The sequence below is a fragment of the Chamaea fasciata genome, unplaced genomic scaffold (genome assembly GCF_029207755.1).
Source record: "Chamaea fasciata isolate MVZ Bird 193981 ecotype frontalis unplaced genomic scaffold, bChaFas1.0.hap1 SCAF_1, whole genome shotgun sequence".
NCBI lineage: Eukaryota > Metazoa > Chordata > Aves > Passeriformes > Sylviidae > Chamaea > Chamaea fasciata.
In genome coordinates this window covers 134,671,118-134,693,692 of record NW_027094086.1, presented here as the reverse complement: position 1 = coordinate 134,693,692, position 22,575 = coordinate 134,671,118, and the positions used below count along the sequence as shown (strand labels likewise).

General features: G+C 37.7%; 1 protein-coding gene across 3 annotated transcripts in view; it reads left to right on the top strand.

The window, feature by feature from the left end:
- The window catches only part of NEBL (nebulette), a 245,584-nt gene that overhangs the window by 114,043 nt on the left and 108,966 nt on the right, over nt 1-22,575 (top strand). Inside the window, exon 1 of one of the 3 annotated variants that reach the window (XM_066198887.1) lies at nt 577-659. The exons of the other annotated variants lie outside the window; for them this stretch is intronic. Coding sequence (XP_066054984.1) covers nt 592-659 — 68 coding nt within the window. The 5' untranslated portion in view covers nt 577-591. Of the gene's footprint in view, nt 1-576; nt 660-22,575 lie in introns of those variants that run through there. 3 annotated transcript variants of the gene reach the window in all.

The following is a 22,575-nucleotide window of genomic DNA, read 5'->3' as shown; positions in this document are numbered from 1 at the left end:
CTCTTTCTTTAATATGTTTCTGGTAAATGTCTGCAAAGTATAAAAGAAAACAGGTGTCCATACAAATTGATGGAGTGAGGAGCTTTCATTAAGATAAAGGCCAGTGCTTGGATAGTAGAGGTTGCTGGCTTGGTTGAATGGCTGGAAGGATGCATGGAAGCTTTCCCAGTGCTTGTGCTCATTGCATTAAGAGCCCATGTAAAGGCATTCCTCACTTCTGCATTAATGCTGTTATGAACTTGAATCATGTAAGAACAAGAAGCACCACACATTTGTGCCCTTCTTCTCTCGGAGAGATAACAAAATGAAGCCATGCAGCTCATTTATTTGCATGTGACTCATTTTCCAGTAGGTTTGGGTTGTATCTGAAGTGAAAATGGTACCTTAATGCAAAGAAGGAAAATAAGAAAACTGATTAAATCTGCTTTAAAAAACACATTTCCCAGGTATCCTATTTTGGTGAAGAACTCAGGAAGGACAGTAGAGTTAATGAAGAGGAGGGCAGTGAATCACCCCTCTATGGAGTAAGGCAGTGGTTTTCCAAGTATCAGGATTTGAACTCCTCACTGAAGTTAGTGAAGCCTTTATTGGATGCAGAGACTGCATGTAGGTCTTGTGGCATTCTTGAAACTGTTACATGTGGGTTCTAATGAGAAAAGGTGTGTATTAATTTTCTTTAAATGTCTTTAATGAAATATGGTGCATGATATGAGGCTTTTAATTATCAAGGGTTACATTGTATCTCTAATTAAATTTACACAGCTTCAAGGGGTGCAGGGGAGGACAGGAATTCCCCTGTAACTTGAATCAACTGGACACATGCTATCTAGACAAAGACACAAATGATAAGGAATTGGGCACTACCTCAGATATGATAAAAATGCATCTTCTGTAGCAGCTAAAGGAGGTCACAAATCACATTGCTACTGTAGTTGTGCACATCTGCGCATCTGAAATTAGAAACTGTCCCAAACAGACACTGAGCTATGGCTCCCTATTTGGAAGTTATTGGCAGAGTTGTTCAGTCTGTTTACTTGCTCAAACATAAAATGATCTCTTAAATTGCCAAAACAGATTGTAGAGAAAATTGGCAGGAGAAGATGTTAACAACATGGCCCGGAGCTCCACTTGTAGGATTCACAGCACAAAGCCTGCAGATACTTGTCTCTAAGGGTTTTTTTCCCTCCATTGAATTCAAGTGGAGGAGAAGAATAGGGAACAAGAAAAATTAACAGCAGCATCAATGTCTGCATTTCACAAAAGCAACCCTGGTACATCAATGAAGATGGGTAAAAGCGTTTTAAATCACATGCAAAAAGATCTTATACTGTTCTAGGCAACGCTGATGTTTTATTGCTTCTGAAGTAATGAATACTTTATTCCTAAGCCCATGTATTCCTATGCATGATTTTTATCTTGCTGTTTTTTTCTTTGGGAAAATAAGCATTTATTTATGTATGACAGTTGTGTCGACTAACATAAATGGAATAACACTTATTGAGCAATGCCCTGGTGCTGCATGTCCACGGCAGGTGTGGTCAGCCAGATGCACCCTGGTGCTTCTCTCTGCTTTCTGCTGCCCTTGGTACCTCTGACAGTTTAACACCAACTCCAAGAGGTATTCATTATTTGGTATGCTGTAGGCTTAATTCCACACAGCTGCACTTCAAATATTTGCATATAACTCTTGTGATTAAGCATCTATCACTTGAGTTCAACAGCATTTTTTCTGTCTGGAAGAAAGAAGGTTGAATGTGTCATTCCTATTGCTAACATGAGTTTATCTCTGCAAGAAGGTGGAGCTCCTGCTGTGCTCCTGTGCAGTGAGCGTACATGCATAGAGTCACATCCAACCTTGTTCTTTCTGGGAATTGATCTTCTAAGCTTGTTTCGTGTAGATACGTAGAAACGGAAATTCTGAGAGGCTTCAGGTCCTTTGACTTTCTAATTGTTCTGTGTTGAAGTGCGAAGAAATCATTCTGCCTTTAAATGTAAAGTCGTAATAAATGCCTTAGAAATGACTTGCCAAAAGAGTTGCATTAGTTTTCAATGACCATGAGTATTTTTTGCAGATTTTTACATAGGTTTTATATTTTGTAAGCTTCCAAAATTTTTAAAATGACTGAACGCATTCTTAAGAAATGATGAATCTGAGGAAATGTAAGTAATATTTTAGATAGAAGTCATGCTAAATGAGAAAACAGAAAGCTTTGAGAATTCATTTGAAACCTCAAGGTTTATTCTAACTGAAAATGAAAAATCTTTCTTTACTGATCATTATCAAAATACGCAAAATTAGAGACAGTGTTAAATTAGTTCCCATGTGTATGAATTCTTTACCTACACTTTCAGGAAAAATTCTGAAGATATTTAGTGGCATGCTGCTTCATCACTTCTTTTTTATGTGATCCCTGTGTAGGACAATAGTCACCAAGTATTCAGATTTCTAGTCTTTTCTTTCATTTACTGTTTATTCACTGTATGTTTTGATACTGCACACACCATAAAAATGTTATAAAAACCTCCTGTAGCTTCTTCATGGGGTTTTCATCAAAGCTTCTTTCTCACTTTTTAAACTGTATTCATTTACATTGTTTTCAGAGTTATCCAAGAAATAAGGAGGTATTGGAATACTCCAGTATGGAGGGTGTGGATATGTGGTCCTTATTTAAATGAAGAACTAAAGCACAGACATTATTCATGCTAATACAGTCAGTAGCACCTAGAGTAAACCATTATCTTCTGTGTCGCCTCCTATTAGAAGTAGAGGGAGGCACAGTCTTTGTTAGGGAATTTTTCAGGTGTTTGTTGGGGAGGAAAAGACTGCTGAGAATCCAGAGCAGTGTGTTCGTGATTCATCTGGGGTGGCATTGACTTCTCTTTCTGTTCTCATAACTTTTTCAGATTCTCTTTTCTGGTCTCTCTTTCTTAATACTTGTGATTTACATAAGAATAGCTCCCAACATGTGGGAGGAAACAGTATTTTTAGACTCCAGAGTGCCAACTTGGAGGATACTTTTTGGAATGTCAGATAGTCATTACAGTAATTCTGTGTGAAACCATCAGCACAGGGGGAACTGAATAATCTAGATGACTTAAACTATGGCTGAATTTCTGCTGAGCGGGTGGATGTTCAGTTTTCAGCAATGTAGAACTCTGTCATAGACCGTGAGGGTAGTAAAACAGATATCCCTAATGAGGTGGCATTCCTCACCTGCTAAAGGTCAGCTTCCTGGTCCAGAGCAGGAGGAGCATTAGAGTCTATCAGTGATGTTGGTATAAAGCTGCTTGTTTTGTAACACAGGTGGAAAGGTGCATAACACTTCTCTAGAAATAGCAGAAGCATTATGTCTTTGAGAAGCTGGAAAAAAAAAAATCCCTGCCCGAAGCATAATTGAAATTGGAAAAATTGTTAGCATTAGAAATAAGGATTTATAATGCTGTTAGTGAGCTGTTTATTATCTGTCATACTGCCCACAATAGCATTAGATGTCTAAATTCAGATAGGCCTTTGGGTAAGTCCACTGAAACACTATCTTCAACCCTATACTGAGCTTCTAGTAAACTACTAATGTGTGAAGGAATCACATTAACAAATTGTGTAAAATAGAAGTTCCTTTCTGTTGCACACAAGTTTATTTGGACCTGAATGGCATGTGACCTTGGTACGATTTCTGCCTGGGGAAAGCTGCCTTTCAGCAGCCCTACTGTGAGGATGGTGAACAACCTCAAATGAGGCTTCTCGGATGTGAATCCTCAGAGATGCAGGGGGAAATATTTTAGGTTAAGTGGATCTCTGATAGTCAAAGCAAGCAGATGTGACGCCTACATATCTGCTTCTTAAATGATCTTATTCCATCTGGCTTTATTCTATAGGATTGCTTAGAAAAAATACTTTTTCTCTCTTTTTTTTAAAACAAGTATAATATGATACCTATTATTGTTGTTTATTACATTTTTCTAGGGTTTCAGAAGTCTATTTTATAAGTTTACAGAAGAAATTATTGTAGCTATTTCCTTTTTTTTTTTTTTTTTAATTAGTGCTTTCATATGAAATCAATTGTTTGCAGAAGTATGCAGCCTCAAAGTTTCAAAAAGTTTTTCATGAAGTTCCACAGGGAGTAGTGCAGTCTTTCTGATTCTAATTTAAATAAATAAATTTGACAGGATGACTGTAACCTTGCTCACTGTATTGACAAAATAAAATGAATTGTGTGGTGGAAAGAAAGCAACCGTCCAGAAAAATCCCCAAAGGCATGGATTTACCGCATATGTAAGTGGGTCAACTCATGCATGAGAAATGAATGCTAAATGTAAATTGGTTGCAAAACTGTAGACTTTAAGTAGAATAGAATCAAGTGATAACCTAAATATTTTGATAGGGATGTCCTATCATGCTTCGCTTTTGAAAACAGCAAGAAAGCTCAGAGTTACAGAGAAATAATTAAATCATGTATTTGTGTAAACTAGAACAATGTCATTGCACTCCAAAATCAAAGGCATTGCATGCATTTTTGTTGCTGGCATTGGTAAATTTTACGTTGAACCTCTATTTGGTTAAACATGTATTTCTGTTGATAGGTTGCTTTATGTGATATACACTTCAGTTCAATAAGACTGCTCTATTCCTTGATGACCAAAATGTTCAATCCAGCCTAGAAAAGTACTTCTTGGGCTTTTCTTGAGTAAAATAATAAAATAGAACCATTTAGTTAGGGGATACAAAAGAAAAAGATGGAAATTTCTGTCTCACTGGTTTAATTTTCTATTTGTGATAACATTCATATTGCAAGGCAAGGCTTATATGAAAGGCATCAGTAGTTTAAGAAACCATTACATAATCTTCAAATATGTAACATAACATTTAATGGACTTAATTATTCATCCACACGAATTGCCAGCTTGTTGACAGATGAATGTGTTGGAGATACATATTGATCTAAAGTTTTACTTCTGTATTTATTTATAACTCCAAAAATCCTGATTGAAGGCTAAAACAGCTATGTAAATGTAAGGAATAAATTTACAGGTATGCCATTTCCACATTTTGCTGTGGTATTCACTGTATTGCATGTGCCTCTTAGGGCTGTATTTTATGGAATGAAAAATTCCAAGCTGCAGTGAAGACAACTATGAAGTGTTGTGTGGTAACTGTTGTAAGCACCTGTCCATTGTCTGACTAAAGGGTGTGAGTCTCTCTTTAAACATTAGTGACTTCAAGACTTAGTCTACTTGGAAGGTTTCTTATATTTAAATATATGGCTCTTTTTTTCTGTTGTGATACTAAGCAACTAAATTATGACAAAACCCCAACAACTTATTTTTCCGGTATCCTTGAATATATTTTAGTGCTATCTAAATCACTAATTATTTTTAATGAGTACGTATTTTTGAAGTCTTTTTTACATATAGAAAAAAGAGAATGAAAATAAAACCTCTTCATGGCAGCTCATCTTGGGAACTAATTAAAATGAGGCTTTTAAAATGGGAAAAATTAATTAGACAAAAAGTAGAGAAGTAGGAGTTAGCACCTCCAGAGATCTTCGGGTAGTTAAATGCTTGCAAGGAAAATATAATTTCTAATGTCTTGTTTTACTTTGTTGTCCATTACCTGCTTATCATTTTACCCTTTAGTTCCATCTTACCTGATGCTTTTGTGCTGTGCATCAGTTGCTAGGGCACCATCTTAGGCATTAAACCTCCTGCTGAAGAGCAAGATACCCTGCTTCTTCTAATACCATCTTTAATCTTGATCCCTGGAGATTTGAATATCTCACCCCTGTGATGCTCACAGGCTTCATTGACCTGGACAACATGAGTATCTGGTCCTCTGTGGCACTCAGTTTTTTGTTTTGGTGGCTTTTTTTTTTTTTTTTTTTTTTTTTTTTTTTTTTTTTTTTGGTGTGTGTGTGTGTTTTTTTGAAATTTTTTTTGTTTCTTTTTTTTTTTTTTTTTTTTTTTTTTGGGCATGTTAACACATATGTCTGTGATTTCGTGATTTCCTTAGGGTGTCAGTAGATATATCAGTTGTGACAAAGCCAGAACTCTAATGAGTATAATTAATGATTGAACTTTTTAACCATCCTAACATGAGAAAAGAAGGAGCAGAAGTTTGCATGTGCCATTTCTGCTTTTCTAGAAAGATCTGAGAGGATAAGAAATAAATTAGAGTGAAGAAGTAAATTAGAGTGGCACAAGATTTCTTTCTAACCTTTTCTGATCTTGCAATTATTCAAATAATGATTTAGTTACAGAAATATTTGTGTACTTTTTTTGGGAGGCTCTTTGTCTCACACCTACACAGTCTCACTGTTAGAAAGCACATTATTTTAGTGGAAAATTGAAGGATGTTTCTTTCCCCCCTGTCCCCAGATCTGCCTTGAGTTTCTTTCTCTCCTGTCTTTTTTCAGTTGGTAGATAGTGACCTGGTCCCCACAAAGGACAGGATATAAAGGGGGAGATGCTAAATGTGTCACTCAGTAAGCCAGCCACCAGCAGAACATAGAGGGAGTCTGAATGTCAGTCCCTAGTGGACTTTGGGAAGATCTAGTCTGAGGAAAATATGATTTCAGAGGTGTGTTTTTTGGACTTCAAGTCTTTTCTGAACTTCACTTCTCTTATGCCCCTGCTTTGTCTTGCCTTCCTTCTTTCTCTACTGGGGAACAGTGGTGTAAAGTCAACTCGTACCCAGTTTGGCCAGTCTAGCTCTTTTCTAGCCTTAAGAGGAGAAATATACTCCAGAGTGTGTGACTTCTGTTGCCAGGGTTAACTTTTTATGGGGTTAATTTTTATAGTGTTTGGCATAACAGGAGAGCTGTTCCCAGTTCCACAACAGTGAGTGGGTAAGTAGCTGAGGAAGATAGTGTGGCTGGTGTGGGTTTTGGCACAGCAGAGGTGGTCTTTGAGGGAAGACTGGAGGATTGTCCTATGAGGAACCTGTGGCAACACGCAGGGTCTGTACTGGGGCAAGGTCTGGGTGCCTCCAGGCTGTGCCTCTCCGTGCCGATACTGAGCAGGGGTCCTACCTCTCTCCTCTTGTCGTGAAGTGGGACAAAGGTACTTTGTCACCTTTGATCTTAAGTGAGATTAGCTACCATTTTGTTGCAGAGCTGGAGCCGTTCAGTAGTGCTGTTCCCTCAGGTACCACTGATGGAAAATGAAGGATTCAAAGGATCTGTGGAGACACCTCAATCTCATCTCTCATGGTTTCTTGCCTTCTCAGCAGAAATACTTCCTCTGGTGTGGGCTGGGCTGCTCTTGGCTGCAGTGTTGTGAGAACAAGAGGAAGGGCCAAAGGTTTTATTTGCCTGTGCCAGCAAGCTGTAGACATGACCAGGGCAAGGGTAGCGGGCGTGGAATGAGGTCACTTGTTTGGCGTTGCCTTTTGTTTAGCATTCCTTTCTGCACAGTGCGTGTTTCTGGCTCAGATAATAGCTGACATGCTGTCTTGAACTGAGTTAGCAGTCAGGGTCCTTTTCAACAGAAATGAAGTGGATGAAAGGCTCAAAAAAGCTTAGTAGTGATGGAAAATTAAGCAGAATTATTAATGATGGCGATGGCAAAATTTATAGAAAGCTGACTTTATTGCGGGATTGGAGATTAGATGATCAGTCTATATTGAAAATTAGTGGAAAAAATACTCAAAAGCCACAAAAGACGGTTGTGCTTTTGGTATGAAAAAAACCCCATTAATTGGAATAAGTCTACAAAGTTACAGGTAGGATACAACTGCAGAAGTGAATGTGATTATGTACAGTTTCTTATAAGGCAAGAACTAGGAGCAGGAAATTAGCAGTCGGGCATTGTACTTAAAAGAAAAGCAAATATGTGGCATATAATAAAAAATGTGAAACTCATTAATATAGGAGCCAGGGAAAACTAGAATTATAAAATATATTAAAAGAAAGATTGAACAAGCTTGTGAAAGTAAAATTAATCAGGAGATATTAACTGTTGTTATCCAAATCCAGTGACAGGGTTGGTAAGGCTCTGGTATGCTTATAGCAGGAAATTGAAATTATCTTAGTAAGGGGTGGCTGTTCCACCAGTACTCACCTTGGCATGCATTACTGAGCAGGGACAGAACCATGATGGTGTCATCAGTGAAACCAATGAGTCCATCAGTGAGCTTAGTACCTTGTGCTGTTTCTAGTCACAGCTGTGGCTCTGTCCTACCAAGTTGTGGTCAGCCATTGTGTCCTTGGTTAACCATAACTGGCTTGAATGTACAGAGTTAAAAAGGATTTATAATTACCCACCTGACTCTAGACCCCCTCTGATATCAGTGGGCTTCATTCGTGACATCTGATTGTCTTCACAGGCTTTCTGTCACAAACCAGAGAACATTTTTGAGCCTTGAATGGTGAATTTTTGAAGAGGTGGCTGACATGCAAAGGTAACTAAGATATGATGGGCATTCCTTACATACATGCAAGTGTTTTTGCATGGCATGGCAGTGGACAGACAAGGTATTAGTCATGAGTAAGATGGCTTTGACCCCACTAGCATTTTACTGGTTTTCAAGTGAATCTGCTTATCCTGTTACCACACTTGCCTTGGCAATGCAGGACCCTCTTAAGCATACCAAGTGAATTCATGAACTGAATGATGTCTCCAACCACCAAAGTGTATCCAGTCCATTGGACCACAGTAGAGGCCATAGCTGCTTCCCCTTCATGTAAAATATGGATTTTATGTCCATAGAACCCTTTCATTCTAGGGATCTGCTCCTGTTACACTGCAGAACTTTCTAATGGAAACATTGCTTATGTTATCAGGCTTAGAAATGAGACATCACTTCAAAGCTGTGTTCCCTTGAGACCTGAGTGTGATGCTAACTGCAACTCTCAAGCTTTAAAATTCAGAAAGAGGAAGGCTGGAAATAGTGGGTGCTGAAAATCAGATTGTTGCATGACCTCTGTTTGCCCTGTCAAAGGGTCACTGAGACTTGTCTGGTGCATGCACTAAACTTGTAATTTATGTTTGTGGAGGATGTCAGGAGGAAGATTCATGCCTGGATGTGCAGGTGCTCCATTAGGACTTAGAAAGACATGGATTGATTAGGTGGTTATTGCCATCTGCAAAATTAGCCTGGTCAGAGACCCCTGACAGGGAAGCTTGGTGCATAACCAGTGAGCCAGGCTGAAATTGATAAAGCCTCAAAATGTTGGCAGTAGATAATTGTAAGAGCTGTCACATCTGGTATGCTCTCTCTGAAGTTTAGGGGGTGCCATATTGCATCTGTCTGATGTTGGAACTGAATTTTGCCATGATTTTTTTGTGTCTGAATCTGCAGAAGATAAGCACACAGTCTGGTGTGTGTATGTGAGATACAGGAGGGAGGGGAGCATAGCCAGAAATTTAGCTGGTTTCTGTTGCTTTTGGGGCAGTGCATAAATACATGCCAGATGTATAAATGAGACTTGGGGATTGAATATATATCACAGGTATAAATGAGACTTAGGACTTACCTTGTAGGCCCGTGTCTGTAGGAAAAGATATTCCTATGGTTCAGAACAGCATGAGGAACTTGGGGAATCCTAGGAAATCTGCTCCATGTGAGCAATTTGTTTATATTTTGCAACATGACCTTTTCTGACATAACTCTAAATAAAATGTGAGGATTGAGAGCTGAAGCACACAGCCTTCTCGGTTAAACTAATAAAACTGGCTGGTAGATTGTATCCCGTGGATCTGGCTTTCATTCACCTGTGTATCCTGCTCAGTGTTTGGTTTCTGTTCTCAGATATATACTGCACAGAAACTGATCCATTTTCTCAGGCTGTTTCTTACCATTTTTCAAGAACTGGCTGCACAGAGGAGAGAAGTTTCAGGAAGTATTTCCTATTGAATGAGCACTTTGACTCACTGCACTTAAAAACATTGCATTGTTAGGGCCACTGAGGCAGGTCCTTAGCTGTCATCAGTATTTGCTCACAGAAATCTTGTCATGTATATTTTGAGCCTGATCTTGAAAGCCTTTGGATTTTTTGCCCCAAGTGTCTATCTGTTACCTGAGATTTTTCTTGTTTGTCAGACAAGTTCTCTTAGACATGATTGAATGTATGGATCAACCATCACTGATTTGTATGAAGACAGGGTGATACATCTTATTACAACTGGATTTGGGAAGTCTGCTCTTTATTCCTGATCTTTCTGATGGCATTCTTTGTTGCCTATGTCAAGCTACTTCAGTTCTGTTACCTTTCCTATAAAATGGGAATAATTGTGCTGAGGGACTTTGGAAAACTCTTTGAAGTTATAAAGAAAATGGTAGAACAGCTGAATGGTATGGCTGCTGGTTGTTGTTGCTTGCGTGTGTAAATTTTGGAAGTGGTACTTGGGAACACAGGAAACAGTACAAGAAGGAGTGTCTTGAGTCATCAGCTCTAGTCTTCTCTTTGGGAAAGATATATCATACAAAATGCTCTAAACCCATGTGAGATTCTGTATTAATCTAATTACAGCCTTAGCCTACTCTTTTTGAAGACAGTTCCTTAATTTCACCTGCTGCAGGTAAAAAACCTCATCCAATTTTCTCAAAATAGTTCTTTATGGCAGGGTGACCATTGTCTTTTTGTTTGCATGGCACTTCTGCCTCTGTTATGTGTTGAAATGCGTCTGTCCTTCTCAGACTTCTGTTATGTGAAGCTGAACAAGTAAGTAGTTTCCATGTGCCTTTGAAAAAGTCTCACTATTCCACGAAGTCTTGACTCTGCCTGTTCTGATGGGAACTCACTTTTTTAAAGTACAGAGGCTGGGAGTGTTCTTCACACAATTGTGGGGTTTAAAAAATACGTTTCCTGATTAATTTCAGGATTATATTTGGTTTTCTTCATGGCTGCTTTGGTGGCCTGCAATTACTTTGTGATTAATTGGATATGTAAGTACATCTCCTTCCAACTATCAAACCTATAACTTGCAGCAGAAATTCTCTGAAGAGCATATTTTTGCATTAAGTAATATTAATTTCCCTCTTACTGCTCCAGACCTCAAATCTGATTAGTTTTACAAAGAGAATCCTTTTTACAACCACACCTCACTAATAAAATTACTTAATAAAATTAATCATGGTCAGACCCGTAAGATATTTCCTCTTGTACCTTTCAGCATCATTCTGCTGTTAGCACAACTTGTTAAATTATTTGTGCAGTGAACTGATCTACCTGTTTGAATTTGCAATTCTTGGATCAGTCAACATATTTTCTAGCTTAATACAGAAACCTTATTTTTTGTACTACTTCTCTGTGACTGTCATGCCCAATTTGATAGATTAACAATAGTCCATATAATGATATTTATGATTTCTGAGTGCTTAGTTATTCTCAGGTTCTTTCACTTTGGGCAGATAGAAATCTGTGTTATAACAGATGTGTTGGAAATTTCGGTGAATATAGAAAATACCAATGGGAAGCTTTTATCACAAGGATTTACAGTACATTGCTTAATAAAAGATTATTAAAAATGTTTTTGAGAAAAAAGGATCATATGGTGACGTATCATATATGGTGATAGGCTTGAGATATTCCTCGCCTGCTGATTTCATACAGCTTTTTGTAAAGTTCAGGTAATTGTATTTCCTTTCTTGATGTGAATATGTGAAATAGTGCAAAATTTAAAGACCTTGTTAAAAGTCTTCTTGTTATTTACTGTAGATGTGACATAGTTCTTGGGTTTGACCTGTTGCCATAAGAGTTTCCAGGATACTTTTTATTTGAAAGATGCTGAAATTTTGCAAATGCTTTTGCTGCAGTGTGGAGTTACTTTCAAAGTTATTCGTAACAGAAGTGAGGACAACCCTGTTTCTGTGCTCAGAGTGTGTGATAGACTATTGTGCGGGGCATTTGTTTCACATGTAGGTTACTGTCTCTCTGTGTTGCCTATGCATTTTGCCATTGGAAATGTCTCTCCACGCATACCTCTTTTTCATAAGTTGAAAGAAGTAGAAAGAAGAGAGAGGGAAGGAGAGAAATCAGAATACAAAGTTTCCTAGAGGCAAAGCAGAATTCAGATCTGAGTACCTATTTGAAAAACTTGAACATGGGTCATGCATCTGTGTACATGATGTGTTATGCCAATTTTATACAGAATTTTGAAAATTGCATGAAAGTTCATAATTTTAGAGGAAAATGATGTGCTGATCACCTTCAGTCCTACTGGATACACAGTTAAATTGGTTTGCATTCAGAAAGAGAATGGATAGGTGGCAGACACTTGGATTTGAATATCAACCATAACTTTAAAAGCTGCATTTGTACTTGAAAACCAAAGAGGATCCATGTTTAATGTGTGAAGGACCATAGCTCAAAGGTCTCATATCTTTTACTGCTGAGATCAGGTATTTGTCTGTTTTACAGACTGGAGTCTTCTCCCTCCTTCCCTTTCTGTTTCCAACTCCACCAGGAAAACTGAAGCTCTCATTCTGCTGATGCTCAGCATAAGAAAAGAAATCTAGACAGTCACAACCAGTTTGACCTCACAGCAAAGTTCCTTTTTGCCAACTCAACTCTATCCAGCTCATTAATGGGTTGCAGAGGGATTTCTTCTCTGGGGGCAGGAGGTGTAACTTCCAGGAGAGATCTGAGTTAGTAATCTTCACCAATTTTGCCAGTGAGGTGTTCTGACGTGCCTCTTACTGTCCTGCCTTCCTTTTTAACCTGCGATGGTCCTCTGCCAGCTCAGTGGTTGGTGGCATTCTCCTGAGACTCTCTGGTAACATCTTATGGGGGTGGAGTATGTTTCCTGGGATGGGATTAATCTCACATTAGCTTGTTATTTTGATTACAAAAGTGCCAGGAAATGTAGAGGCACATTCTCATATTGGTGTACTGGAACAATGAATCTGTGTACTTGTTCCAAGGACATTTAGTTTTCAGGGTACAAGAGGCCAAACCCCTTGGTAGATCTGTCTGGCCAGCTCCAAATGCCCTGCCAGTGGATTGTTAAATAAAGGGAAATCCTTTAACTTGTGTGTCAGCCTGAAAGGGAGGAGATGTTCTGCTAATCTTTTTTGGTTTTATTTCATCTCGTGTTCTTCACTGCTACACTGGATCCACGTTGCTTCCTTTTCTGTGTTAGTTTTGCAAACCAGTTTTTTGGGCCATGTTAGGATTCTGCTTCAGCAGACTAATGGCAGTCTAAGCCTGTGTGCATGTGTTTGGTGCTCTAGGTATGAACCGTGACAATTTCCCTAAAAAAACTATAGAATATTTTTAGTGTTTTTAGATTTTTCGGGAGCATTTTTGCACTGTTACATAAGGACTGTTTCATTTATCTGCCATCAGAGCAGTATCAAACCAGACAACAGAAAGCATGGCTTATTCAAATGCAGTGATGCAACCTTCACTTGTCTAGAAGCAGACGTATTTTTAATTGCTAAGCTAAGTTTTTTTATGTTAGAATTATTGCTCCAAATGACCCAGGCAATTTGCAGTCCCTTGTAGCTAATAGCTTTCTGAATGGAAACAGTGGACCCTGAACTCTGGAGGTGAATAAAGTAATATTGTGCTGTGTATTAAGAGGAATTTTAAAGTATGCTTTTTGTACTGTTTAATAACAGTGCTATTTACTAAAATACTGAAGTACTAAAAGCTATTTGATCTTTCTTATCAACAGTTAATCTTGATAAACCTTGTCTCCATAGACACTCAGCATTTTTTATATTCTAATTTGTTTAGTGCTCTCCTTTCTTAAGTGAGTAGCTCATTAAAAAAAATTGTGTCCTTTTCCCTTTTGTTTAATGATAATTCTTTTAAAAGAAACCTGCTGCCACATGGCTAGCAATAATCTGTATTTTTGCCTTATTTCCTTTTCCTTTTTTGTTGTGTGTTTCCTTGGTTACATTTGGTTTTATATCCAGAATTGAAAAGAGTCATTGCGTATTGAAATGGTGGTCTATAAAGACTCCTTTGTCTTTCAAACTAAATTTCTTTTTGCTATCCTGAGTCTTGTACAGGGTTTTGCTAATATCTCTGCTTTGTTTGTGCTTTCCTACACAAATACTTTCCACACTTCCCCCTCATACATCTTTAGCTTTGGCAGATTGGTTAGAAATACTCTTAAATTAGCGCAAAGGAAATCAAGGCATTTTAAACTCTCTTTTAAAAAAAAATATTTTAAAAGTTTTTATCATTATTTTTATTACTATTTAGTTTTTATCCTTTCCTGGACTTTCTGGCTCAATCCAGTGTATTTAATTCAGGATATTTTGTTGTAATTCTGTTACAGAAATTATGATAGTAATGATGATGAATATTCCCAACTCCACTGCTTTGTGGGAACCTGCTTGATAGAGCATTAAAAAGTAGCCTTAATAAAAAGAAATTAATTCTGTTGATAAAAATGCTAAAAGTCAATGTAGTGACAAGCTGTGCTGTCTTGAAAAAACAAAACCCCTAAGTCCTAATATAAATTTCTCAAGGTTTTTTAATGCTGAAATCTACAAACAGGGTTTACATATATGAAGAGCAAAAGAACATGGAAAAATTTCACTTTTCAGAACTGAGAGGAGACGTCTGCAAGTAAACTACTTTGATAATGTGTTTTAAGAATAGAAATGTTGATAGTGTGACATCTCTCTGAGTAGAGAAACAAATCTGTGATATGTTTTAAAAAAGCAGTGCTGTTGTCCATTTTTGTCTATTTTACACCCTCACATCAACATCTGCACACAGAAATAACCGTTATTAAGTTGTTCAGGTCGTTAAACTGCACGTAAGGCTGTACAGAAAGAATGCCTGAACAAAGTATCATTCATCAGTATTCTACAGTAACTATCTGCCAGCTTCCTTCCCGCGCTTTTACTTTGTTTCCTTCTGAAAGGAAATGAGATCATTCAAGGTAGGCTTGTCCTTGATGAAAGAGGTGTAAAGTATCTTATCTTTTTCAAAAGCGTTATTGTTTAAGAGCTTGCCAGAATAGCTTTTCGCTGCTAATTTTTGTGGCCAGTACTAAAAATTGAATACTAAGAAATAGTCTTAAGAATGAAATAAATATTTATTAAGAAACTTTTTGGGTAATTGAAAGCTGTATAACTGTTTGGAAGCAGATTTTAGTTGCCAACTTCAGCCTTTCTGAGGACAATTTATAAATTTAACATATGACAACTTATTAAACCACTCCCTTAGTCAATATGGGAGACTTGGTATCAATTTTTACTCTGGTAGAGAAGAGGAGTTAACTGGCAATTTAAAAATTGGCAGTTATGGCTATGATCTGATTGAAGTACGTATGTGTGAGCAGACTATGACTCCAGGCAGTGCTGTGTTTATTTGGACTTTTGAAAAGGCCCTATTTGCAAACCTTAAAGCAATTAACTTAAATATAACACAACTGTAACCAAATTGCAGTGAAATGCAACATGACACTAAACAGAATCGGTCTTGGTTAAGGAGTGATAGTCGTGAAGGACCTGAAAAAGGGGATAAGCAAAGAATGACACAATTTTGTGTGAAGTTATTCAAGGTAGGGCAAGAATAGAATGTGAGTAACAACAACAACAACAACAAAATATAAGATAAGAGAAAAATGAGATGGAAAATATGATTGTGAGTTCAGATAAATGTAATTGTAAGCTCAGATAAATGTGTTTGTATAGCTTATATCTATAAAATAATGGCCTCTGCACTGACCATTGCATCTCATAAGCTATTTCTCTGTGCTTAAAAAAAACCCTCAGTGCTTTGTAACAGTCAAAAAACCAATTTGAACATTAGGAACAAAGAGGAAAACAATGGAAAATGAAAGAAAAGAAACCTTGATTATACATCTGTGGCAGTCCCTTTTTCGTGCAGAATTGGTATAATGTTTTTGGTTTTGGTATGCTAAAAAAAAAGTTCTGGAAATCACCAAGGGGCATTAAATCCAATTGGAGAAATGAATGAGTTCTAGCATAGGAGTCTTCAGCCTAGACAAAAGGGGTTTAAGAATTCAGAAAGGTGTTGTAGAAAGCTCTACACAATTATCATAGAGAGTGTAGTCAGGAAGTGACTTCTATCTCTGTCTTCTCATTCAAAAACTACGAAGTAACGAATGAAGCTCATCAGAAGGCAAACAAACCAAAGAGAAAGAGGTGCTTCCTTGTGGAAAGTAGTAAATGACATATTTCTGTACTAGAAGTCTTATATGGGTGCGAAAAATCTAGATTAGTTCAAGGATAAGGCAAGTGCTGAGGAAAAAATTCTGCTGCAGAATGAGAAAAACCCACAGCAGGTTCAGGAAGTACACCAGACTAGAAACAACGGGAGTCAAGGAATGTGTATGTAGGGGAAGTATCATATATGTTTACCCTGTCCATACTGCTTCCAGCTAGTGCTTGTGGCCATTCTTGGATAAAGAACACTAGGTCGGATGGATCTTTGGTCTAAGCCAATACTAGAGACTCTTAAATTCTGTCTTTATATAGAAGCAGTGATAAAACATTTATATAACATTTTTATAAAATATTTTTTATAAAAATATAAAATTTAAAACATTTAAATAATAAATGGAAAGAAATTGATGCTGAATGTAAGTTACTAGCTAAGTACAAAGGATGCAAAAAGTTTGAAGGGTCCGTTATAAATGGCTAACAGATTTAAAAATAATAAGTCCTTTAAAATAAAGGATCATTTTAAAATGCAGGTTTTAACTATAACCAAGATAACTTCTGCCAATATTCTTATTTCAGCTCAATGGAATGTGGTTTCTAATCCAATCCTTTCCAATTTTTCAAAGTGTTTTTACATGTTGAATTTGTATTTGAAACAAGAAAGCTCTTATTTCACATTTGGGATTTGTGCTTTCTGAAGTTACAACAACATATTAAAAGTTACAGTATTTTTGGAATGAAGCAGAAAGATGTATCCATCCCATTTCCTTGGGATATCTGAAGCTGGACCACAATACTGTTTAAAGAGGTTTTGTGGTCCGTGAGGCATATGGCAGATGGCTAACTGGTAGATTTCAAGGTGTAGCTGTAATCAAAGGCAAATCTCAAATGGGGATACTATTAGTAGTTTTCCCAGTAGCTAATCCTTGGTAAAATACCTGACTTGGAACTAGTTTTGTAGGTGCTCTAGTGGACAAGATGTTTGCTGGCAAACTAATTTTAGATACAAAGTTAAATAATCCCAGTGGTAAAAGGAAACTTGGTGAGCTTTCAACAAACGCCATTATGGAGTGATTTCAGATTCTGGGTTAAGTAGTCAAAGTCCAAAAATACTTACTTTTAATAGTCAGATGTAAAATAATCAGTGAATGTGAAAGTCAGTTGATACTTATCACAGGTTGAGAGCTGGATTTGAAAGCCAGAAAAATGTAGGAGTCATTCGAGTTGTTTTTATCACTGTAGCACTGGGGCAGATAAGGTGATATCCTTGGAGGTTCAGTGTTGACACCACTGGGTAGAAGGAGCACAATACTCTCAGCAGAGGTTGTACAGAATCAGGGCTGATACCAGAGCATGGTGTCCCCATGGCGAGGTGGATTTGAAACAGCTGGGTAGAGTTCAAGGGAGGACAACAGAAATAATCCTGGGGATTGTAAAATAATGTTGAGCTGTTGGAGCGACAGCTATTCATTCATCTGTGAGAAAGAAATGGTTTTAGTATTGCATAGAGATATTTGCACAAGGAAAAGACATCAATGAAGCTGGGACTTTACAGCAGTCCTGACAGAGTTGTGATAAGGTCTCCTGGCTGTGGATTTAAATTAACTGTATCTTCCTAAAGGTAGTTGAATGCAGTTAATATTTTTATTTAGAGGAGACATGGCCTGGATCAATGCTGTTAGCTGCTATAGAGAACACTTTAAAAATGTAATCCTGTTGTGTCCTGCTCCTTTCAGCATCAGGCTAATTGGGTGTGGAACCTATAGTTGTTCTCTCCCACAGGTTTTGAAAGGATTTGAGACCTTTTTACCTTTTTTGCAATGTGGCTGTATCTTATTCTGTGGCAAACTTCTTGCCATCCTGAGACTGTAATTTTTTAATGTAGTTGAATTCAATGAAGGACTTTGGAGTAAAAAATGCCATCTTGAGCTATGCAGAGGCGGCTGCAAACAAAGTGAACATCTGTATGAGAAAGAGAGGCTTACAATTGCTGAAGGCTAGAATTGCATCGTCATGGTATTCAGTCTCATTTCTGCAGTGATTTTGTTGGGTTTTCTTGACATCTTTCAAAGCTTTTATGTATGTCTTCTCTGTGTGTGCTCATGGTGGCTTGCATATAAGAAGTCAAACTTACTCCTCTCTCCTTATGATCCCTCTTTTTAACTCCAGTTGGTGACACACTACCATGTAGCCACTCACTCCCCGCAGACCTCACCAGTGGGATAGGAGGGAAAATCAGAATCAAGAAAAAGGTAAAACTAAGGGGTTGAGATAAGAACGGTTTAATGCTTAAAACAGAGTGAATAATAACAGTAAGCCAAACAAAGATAATAATAATAGTAGCAGCAACAATAACAATAACAACAACAAAACAACAGCAAGAATAATAAAAAAGAAATTAACAAAAAGAGAGAAATAAACCCTAAGAAAAATGCCCAATATAATTGCTTACCACCTGCTACCTGATACCCAGCTGACCAGCAGTCACTCCATCCCAGCCAATTTCACTCAGTTTATACACTGACCACCATGTTCTATGGTGTAGAATACCCCTCTGGCCAGTTTGGGTCGGCTGAACCAACTGCACTCCCTCCCATGTTTTTGTGCTCCTTCTTGCTGCCAGGGTATGACACACTGAAAAATCCTTGACTTAGGGTGCCACTACTTAGCAAGAACCAAAACATCAGTATGTTAGCAACATTATCCTCACACTGAATCCAAAACACAGCACTGTACAGCTACTAAAAAGAAAACTAACTCTATGCCAGCTGAAACCAGGACATGATCCTTATGTAAATAGGTTGGATAGTAATTATTTTCTTAGAGCATCCAACATCCCTAGGGCATCTTGTATTTAAACTGTCCAACTTATTCTTGCCTTTGCCTATGCTTTGCTTCATTGGTTTATAATCTCTGCTGACTGCAAGACAACAGAGAAATGAAGATATATGCTATTTATAAGGTTTTCCTACATCCATTGCTGTTGGGTTTTTCAGCACATAAAGAATTGTCAGTGTAGAAGTTAAGTGACAGATGGAGGGCTTGCATAGGAGAACAGTGCCTGTGATGTACTTTGGACATTTTCTAATAACCCAGTAAAAATGGGGCAACTGCAGAATCTGATAAAAAAGTTAAGCTACTGTTCAAAATAATCACTGTCTCCAGCCTTACTGTCATTGGTCAATCTATATTTTTTCCCTTAGATCAGTTTCCCTTTTGACTTTGTGATAGGCTTGTAACATGTGCACAGACATTTTAAGTGTTCTGACCACTGAGCAGCTGAGCTGGTATTTGATTGTTTTGTATTGCAAATTATAAAATTCTTAGTTTGTATTAAGCAGCATTCATGATATGAATGTATTTGATTATAATATGATGCTTATAATTTATATTCTACTGTAAGGAGTGGTAAACATTGCAGAACTACTTTGAGAATATATAAATACCTGGAATTCATCATTGTTTCTTTAGGTCCTGGGTAATCTTTTGACCTGAGATTTTTCCCTTATTACTGTCTTGACTCCATAGATAAATGAATATTGCCTTTCTGTTCATCTTCTCTAAGAGAAATAATGAACAAAACAAATAAATTGTAAATAAATAAGTTGAAATCATCTTGGTATTTCTATGATATATTTTATGTAGTTGTTTTATTATTTTATCTTTCTTACATAGGCAAAGCAGGCAGATTACTGTGAAATAAGATTTTCTTTTCCCATTCACTGTTTCCTCTACTTTCTAATTCACTTTTTTATATTTCAGCATTTAAGTTAGAAGAGCTATCAATTTCCCTCAACAAACGAATAGGAAACCTAACAATATGATGCTTGAATGTGAGTTTGGATGTAACTACTTCAGTAGAGAAAACAGTAAAATGATACACAGAGTGGGTATCAGCTGCTTATGCAGGGACCAGAAGAGTTCCACAGTCCTTACAGGTATGAACGTATAGATGTCATTGTTTTCCTATTAGTATTAGCATTCTTCTGTGGAGACGGCAGTTTCAGTTCTGATGGATACGTTTGAAAAGCTCAACAAAGTAGAGAAGGTTTGGAGAAATGCTCAAGGACTGATCTAAGGGAAGATTTTTGTCCCTAGGCTAATCCTTTTTTGTTGTTGAATAAAATATTGAAAGGATTTAATGGTTTTGAAAGATCTTGTGAAGAGAGAGGATGTTTGTTCGGAGAAAGAAATTGTATGTGTTGAAGAAAGCAAAACTATTATCTACTGTATGAAAAATAAACGTAAGTTTGAATTAAAGGGAGCGTTTTCAAGAGCAAAGATAATTAACCATGATCAACCGTGGATGATTAGCCATGAGGATTGTCAGAAAATGAACATATTTGTATAAACTTGTAAGGCTAAGTACTGGTTATATTTCTCTGGGCAAAAGTTCATATTTTACAGCAACATGTGGATTCATGGTAAGAAAACAGGTCAACGTGTTACAGAGCAGGTAGATTGAAGACAGACTTACCTACATTTTCCAGGAGTAAGGTGTGGCAAAGAGCAAACTTTATAGAAGTGGAACACGTGCTGGTCTTCAGGGTTGATTATGTATACAGGATTGATGGCTGGCCATAAGGATGTGTTTCAGGCTGTGGTGTGACATTTGTCTCGGGCTGATCTAACATTATATTGCTGTTTAAAGAGAGGCTACTGCTCTCTACTGTGACAGTGCCAGGGATGTTCCTACCCCTCTGTGCAGGAAGTTAACACTTCGGAGTTGTGTGGGAAGACTGGGAGAGGACAGGATTCTCTTTTAAGTGACAATGAAGTTCTGAATTGATTTAAGGGAATTGTGAATCTCGACTCATATGTTTAACATCTGTGGGGAGGTAGGAAGTTAATGGAGATGGGTAGCAAAAAGTATTTCTTATAGTGCTGAAAGTTATTTAAGATCCCACTGCAAAATGGTCAGCTGATCTAATTAAATTATGTTTTACTTCAGTTTAAACTAATACAATTTCTGTGTATCTGGAGACAATTTCAGGAAAGGTGAGATTCAAGAAGATGATCTGGTCACTTTCTGTAAGATGATGCCCAAGGGGCGTATCAGAGAGTTTAGTGCTTCTCCACCCTTAATGTTCATCTGTCCTGGGTTGTAGTATAGGATGTGCACAAAGTATTCTATCACCATCTTCATGAACTGTTGAATCCAGGTGGGGCAGTGTTTTCCCAGACCCCCTCCCTCTGGGCCATTATCTTCTGTTAATGGCCCATCAGATGCCTTGCCCATGACTCATAGATAACTCCCTCCGGGAGTTGTCTCTGTTTAATGGGCCATCAGGGACCCCCTGCATGACCCATCATCCCATTGTGAGATGCTCTGCCCAGGGGGAGGAACCAAGCATTCTCACCTGGATATAATCTGGGGTTTGGGACAGTACAAGCAGCCCTTACCCACTGGATTCCCAGGGGGACCAGAGCTACCAGACCTTTCTACAGGATCACTGCTTCAGGAAGACCACCTCATCTGGACTGCTTCCATCACCCTGCTCAGGTTGTATTCTGACTCTGTCAGTGGTCTTTTGTATTATTGCATCTATTTTATTTTACTTTCTTTCCTTTCTTCCTATTAAATTGTATCTCTGACTTGGAGCCTCTCATTTGTTTTGCTTTCAAACCACTACATCATCCTTGATTCATCTATCTTAAGAAATTGTTTTAAGTTAGTGCCTTGATAATTTAGGTTCGAGCTGTGCCAATGGTTTGATGCATCACTGTGTACAGTATTAATGCTGAAAGAAAGAAATGTGTCTCCTCACACAGGGTATTAATCAATTTCTCCTGAAATATAGTCTGGTCCTTTTCTCATTGGACTATATATATGGGCTAAAAGTAGATCCTGCTTGTAAGGGCTGTGAACCAATAAGAATTTTCTAGTGGCCTTTCTTCTGCCTTTTCATGTAGGTACAAATCTGACCCCAGTGTGAAACTGGACTTTTCCAGTACACCAAGAGCATTTTGAAGTAACAGACTTTCAGTTTTGGACATTTCTGCAACATCAAAAGGCTTTGTGGCATCCAAGCCTCTGCTTTGTAGGGGAGATGATCAGCACATCAGTGAAACTGCTTCTCATGGGACGCGGTATATAGAGCTGTACAGGTGTCTGAGGATGGAAATCTTTGGACAATGGAGACTGGGATTATGGGAGAGCAGAGGTAGGGCACTCAGGAGATAATTCTCTCCCGTATCAAAGTCATTAAGGATTTCAAAGGGCTTTAAAGGTGTAAGTGCATTTTCAAAACAATTCCAAGTTTGGTGTGTTCAGAAAAAAAAAAAAGGAAAATATTTGTGGGTAGCTTAATGACTAAAAGTTTCTAGAAAAGTTATGAAGGATGTTAAAATATTACCTTGTGTCCCATCAGTCACATGCCTTTATTCATTTCTATTGGAATGGAGATGAACATGGATTCTCCATTCCGCTTGCAGAAAGCACTTCCATTTTTCTACCTCAATTTTTAAAATGAGTTATAAGGAAAAGG